The sequence below is a fragment of the Phalaenopsis equestris genome, unplaced genomic scaffold (assembly GCF_001263595.1).
Source record: "Phalaenopsis equestris unplaced genomic scaffold, ASM126359v1 Scaffold204162, whole genome shotgun sequence".
Lineage (NCBI taxonomy): Eukaryota > Viridiplantae > Streptophyta > Magnoliopsida > Asparagales > Orchidaceae > Phalaenopsis > Phalaenopsis equestris.
The window spans coordinates 1-5,691 of NW_018223738.1; the positions used below are offsets into that span (position 1 = coordinate 1).

Below are 5,691 nucleotides of genomic sequence, written 5' to 3' on the forward strand. Positions count from 1 at the left end.
CTTCCAAAAAAAAAGAACTGCCGGAAACCCTATAGCCCCTCAAGTTAAACAAAAAAGGTAGAATATTTTAACACTTGCAACTTTGTAAAATTGTGAGCAGCAAGCTGTGCGAAATCTGAATGCGAAGGCATAGATGGAATGCAGAAATTGAGGGTGAGGACACCTCTAAAAGCATCGGTGAGAAGGTGTTGCCGGACATGGATGCAGAGAGCTCGGATCCAAGTCTGAAGATTATAGATCTCCACGATAGCGTCGGCTATGTCGGCAATGCTCGACTCGCACGGACAATTGTAGAGGAACTGATGCTCCTCCTCCGCCGTCGCCCCCTTTACCTCGATCCGTACCATTTTCTGTATCAGATGCCCCGAAATTTTTTCCTACGGACTCCAATATGTCATGAGTGACGAGTGTGCTATGCTAACCCACATCATAAATTATTAAAAATATTAGCTAGTTACTAAATTGAAACTGCAGAAGTTACTGAGACCGTTCACCGCGTAGTATTAATATGGGTTATTAAGAAGAAGTTATTGGAGTTAATACCATTGAAATGTTACCTCCAATATCTTTAAAATAACACCAAATTTGATAGATTTGAAGTAAATTTGGTGTTATTTTGGGGTTATTGGGTACTATTTCAGTGTTATTGATCCAATAATGCTACAATAATCCTTCAATAAACTCTACAGTTTCACTTCAATAACCTCTTATAATGACTCTCGTAATAACCCTCTAATAACTCTTTATTATTTTCTATAGTTTTCCAATCTCTTTATTATGATATATTTGGACTTCATAGACAGTAAAATTGTTTATATTATACAATAATTTAAATAATATATGAGATTTTGTTGTACATGAAAGATGTAATAAACGGAAATTTACATAAACAACACCCAACTCTTATGTATTTACTCATCTTAAACTCACTCTTATTTTACAAAATCAACACCTATACAAATGACAAGTTGAAATGGATAAACACATAAAGCATTGAGTGTTGTATATGCAAATACCTCTAGAATAAAATACATAAATTTTTGTTTTGATAGCTTGGATAATTTCATTTTCACACGCTTCGTGACAAAAAAGAAATTTAAGAACATGTTGACTATTTATTTTCTTAAACATATCTAAATTTTTTTTTTAGTAAATTGTCCCAATAAGTAGGAAGAACATATTCTGTACATCCACATTTTAACTTTTCTTCATTGATCATGCCACGGATGTGTTGTCATTCTAATTTTTTTTTTTTTCAAAAAGAGTCAAAATGAGCCAAGTCAAATGAAATCAAGCTCAGCCAAATTTAACTAGGTATAATCTTTTGTGATCCATCAAGATCCATAATTACAAAGCAAAATCACTATTATTTTATACGGCAGTTAAAATCACTAAATGTCTATTTTTTTTTTAAATATTGGGTTAAAAAAATATATCAGAAAGGGGCAAAATTACCAAATTGTTTAAACTATATAAGAAAAAAATATTAAATTTTACTATTTATATAGAGAAATCCCAAATTCTAAGGGGTGCAATTGCCCATCTCAGGCATAACCCTTGCTCATAAAATTAATCTCAATCAAATTTAATGCTAATTTAGATTAGGCGCTCCCTTTAGTAAAACAAGTAAATCTATATTTAATGTTGTTGTATTTTTTGACAAATTCTTTATTATTATTTTGTTTTAACTTTAGTCATAGATTTTAAAATGGTGATTTGTTGACTTTACTTGTTCCTAATCGTGTAGGTGTTTGTGGTTCCTTGTCTTCATACTTTTGTATTGGAGAAGCTGGCGAAGGGAATAAAGCATTTTTGTCTTTTCCTTCATTTCTTTATTTCTACCGTGAGTTTAATAATTCATTAGAAAGGTCTTTTAAGGTACAGTTTATTCATATTTTTTACTCTGTATTTTTACATTTTTTTATCGTTTAAGCTAATCATTAAAAATTTGTATGATTAGGCAAAAACAATTTTCTCTGTTGCTCACGCCCGCTTTCCTTCTCTACTGCACCATTCTAGCCCTCATCAAAGGTGAGGTGTGAAGCATAAATAACTTGAATCTCAACTAGTTGTTGATTATTAAGGATAAAATATTAGGTACGAAGTTCGCATGCATGAATGAATGCACAGTCCTTGTACAACCACATTTTATACGGTTATACCTATGTGTATAATGATATATATAATATGGTTTTACAATAAGTCTGAATACATTGGGTACAACGATATGCAGTATGATTGTACAATGAGTCCACATGTCTGTGAATTTCGCAAGTAAGGTTCTCTCATTATTAAGGGTTTGTTTAGAAGTTTAACTCACCATTGTGTTCCCTAAAGTGAAGGCATATCACGTTATACTTCTTCTACCATCCAAATCTCCTACCATATCAAAATATACACATCCCTGTGAACTGACCCATGCACTTCCAAAGTAAAGTGCCATGTTGACTACTCCAAATCTCCTATCATATCTAATCGACACATCCTTATGAGAGTCTTGTAACATAAATAAGATAGTGGCACAAGTTTTGAGGTGTTTTGGCATTGTAACTGCGTAGCTAGGGATCAGCAGTAGATGCTCGTGTCTTAATTTTGTATTTGATATTGATGTATAGATTTAGGGCCGAGTATATATATGTGGAGTCCGACCGTCTTTTTTTTGTATGTTTGACAACCTAACGACACAAATTTATTATTATTATTTTGATTTGACTTATTTTTCTGCTTTCTATTATATGTTTGCATGCTTGAAATAGATTTTATTGTTTCTTTATGTGGGTTGTCTGGAAATCACAAATGCAATATATGCTACTTAAGGACCCTTAAAATTTTAATTTTTCTACAAAATCTTAATAATAAAAGATTTAAGATAATTAAAATTTATGGTTAAAATATTATGGACTTTTAAAACCTGCACTTTTTTTTTTAAATGGCATTCGACCCGATTTTAAAATAGTTCACACGACATGACTATACACCCAATCATGATTTATAGGGCATTCATGCCATATGATTGTGATAAATAATTGCATCATATTTATATATATCAGAGGAGAAGTCTCTTTGCTTCTTCATACATGATTGACCCAACATATGTCTCTACTTTTACGATTGTCTAATGCATTTAGGGTGTTAGAAGGCTTCCGACCCAAAGTGGTGTAAGTCCTTTTGTTAATAGTATTTTCCAGCTTGGTAGCTGAACCTCCATTTTCTTATTCTTATTTAGCATTAGTGTCACTTCAGCGGGTATAAGTCTCACCTTTTGGAGCTCCACCTATCGTCATAAAATAGAGTTTTGTTCATTTGACCTTAAGGCTACCGAAGTTCTCGTGGATAATGTGATTCACAGATTGTTGACCGAGGAACTCTGGAAGTGTTAGGATGACTATTTTCACGACCGGGTAGACTCGGGATCCTAGTAGCTTGGGATGACGGGTCGGTGGTATCTCGACTCGACTACATCTATGTTCTTTTAGGATTACTCAGTCATTTCTCTTGAGGAGCTTTTTTGAGTCCTATCTCTTTTTTGACTTTGTTGATATCATCTTGACGACTTGATTACCCAAGTTCTTGATAATATAAGTGAAACACTTTTTATGGAGAGTATTTTTGGGTTTTTCCCTAAGATGTAATTAACTAGATAGATATGTTCTTCTGGGAGACTCTTGACCCCGGGAAAAAAAAATATTTTTGTTGGTTATCTGATTACAGGTGGTTTATGTATGGAATTTTTTTCGTGGAAGCTGTGTTTCTAAGCACTTCGATTTGATCATGTTTGAATGTATATTTTTGGTCTATCACAAGAGGATTACACATATATAAATCTTTCAGTTATTTTTTTTTATTTTTTTGCCTATTTGTTATCATATAGCATTCTTTTTTAGTTCTCTCATCTTTGAATCATTGATTTGATTCGGGAGGGAAATTTATTTAAATAAGAAAATTATGGGAATAAATATACAAACTGTCGAGTGGCGACCACAAATGTTTTAAAAAGAATAAAAGAAAAACAACAACAAAAGTAAAGGGTAAAAGCATCTTATTCTGATGAGCTGTGCATTAGAACAATTTTAACATTATTCCCCCACTCAATTCACAAAGAATCTCATTAATTAATTAATTACACCAAACAAATATAATGACAATTGAAGGTATAAAAACGGGCAACTACAGCTAATTACCCCTAAGATCATAAGTTTCAGCTTAACCGAATTTACTAATCTTTTTTCCCCTTTACTTCTACATATTTTTATCATTTAAGCCGATCATTATTTCTTTTTTCATTAGGAAAAAACAATCTTTTCTGTTACTCGACAACTGAAACAATCAAATAAGTATGGAAATAGAAGATGATAGCCGCCATGAAGAAATCATCAGCTCCAACAACAACGATCATATCCATCAAATCCTTCGAGAACTCAAAGGGAAGAAGATATCTAAATTCATCCTCCTCTTCCTCAACATCGTCCTCATCCTCATCGGCGGCAGCGGCGGCCCCCTCATTCTCCGATTCTACTTTCTCCATGGCGGCAAACGCAAATGGTTCAATGCCTTCCTTCAAACAGCCGGCTTTCCCTTCCTCCTCGTCCCCATCTTCTTCTCCTTCTTTTGTCGTCACAGCCGTACCAATCGTCGCCGCTTCTTACTCACTCCCACTCTCCTTCTCCACTGCACCATTATCGGCCTCATCACAGGTGAGGCTTGCAGCATAAATAATGTGAATTTCAACAAGCTGTTGATTATTAAGGGTAAAAGATTAGGCATGGAACATATTTTTTGTAAAATTATATTGTACACCGTTGAGAATGTACTAGTTATATATATGTGTGTGTGTGTGTGTGTGTGTGAGTGAACTCCACACGTAATATTATGTTATTATTAAGGATTTATGTGGGTTATTTTTTACAGGCATTGCCGACTACCTCTACTCATACGGTCTCTCTTCTCTTCCGGTCTCCACCGCTTCCCTCCTCATCTCATTGCAGCTCGGCTTCACCGCAGTCTTCGCCTTCTTCATCGTGAAGCATAAATTCAACTCTTTCACAGTAAATTCGGTGGTGCTGCTGACGTTGGGTGCGGTGGTGCTCGCCGTGCACGCGAATGGCGATAGACCAGATGGTGAATCGGAGGCCAAATACTATCTCGGCTTTATAATGAAACTTGTGGCTTCCGTAATATATGCGTTGGTGTTGCCGCTTGTAGAACTTATGTACATGCGCGCAGCGCAGGAGGTGACTTATGCACTCATTATGGAGATGCAGTTTGTTATTGGGCTTTCTGCTACGGTTTTTTGTGCAATTGGGATGGCAGTCAACAAAGATTTTCAGGTAGGACGTTATTATTTCTCATGATTATAAATTATTGGATCGTGTATTTAGAAACATAACACATAATTCATATTTATTTACATATCTAACATGTAAACTTGCGTATTTACATACATACACACACACACACACACACACACACACACACATATAAAGGAATGACTGGAGGCTAATATACGAGTCATGATCATTACTTATGCTCCTAAGAATTCGAGTGTCCATCCTACACTCGGTGAGAATCGAACCCCAGACCAAATGAGATTTACAAATGAGAAGCAGATGTCTGACCAATTAATCTGAGTACGTGGCGCATATATATATATATATATATATATATGGTGATAAGTTGGTAACAGAGTAGAGG

At 34.7% G+C, this 5,691-nt stretch overlaps 1 protein-coding gene across 1 annotated transcript; it reads left to right on the forward strand.

Moving 5' to 3' along the window:
- Window positions 1-4,201: 4,201 nt before the first annotated feature.
- LOC110036237 (purine permease 1-like) lies at window positions 4,202-5,327 on the forward strand (the record flags this gene model as incomplete). The annotated part of the gene is made up of 2 exons (XM_020740632.1): window positions 4,202-4,694; window positions 4,909-5,327. Coding segments are annotated over exons 1-2 (777 nt in total), but the record flags the coding sequence as incomplete, so codon positions are not given.
- Between the last annotated feature and the right edge of the window lie 364 nt (window positions 5,328-5,691).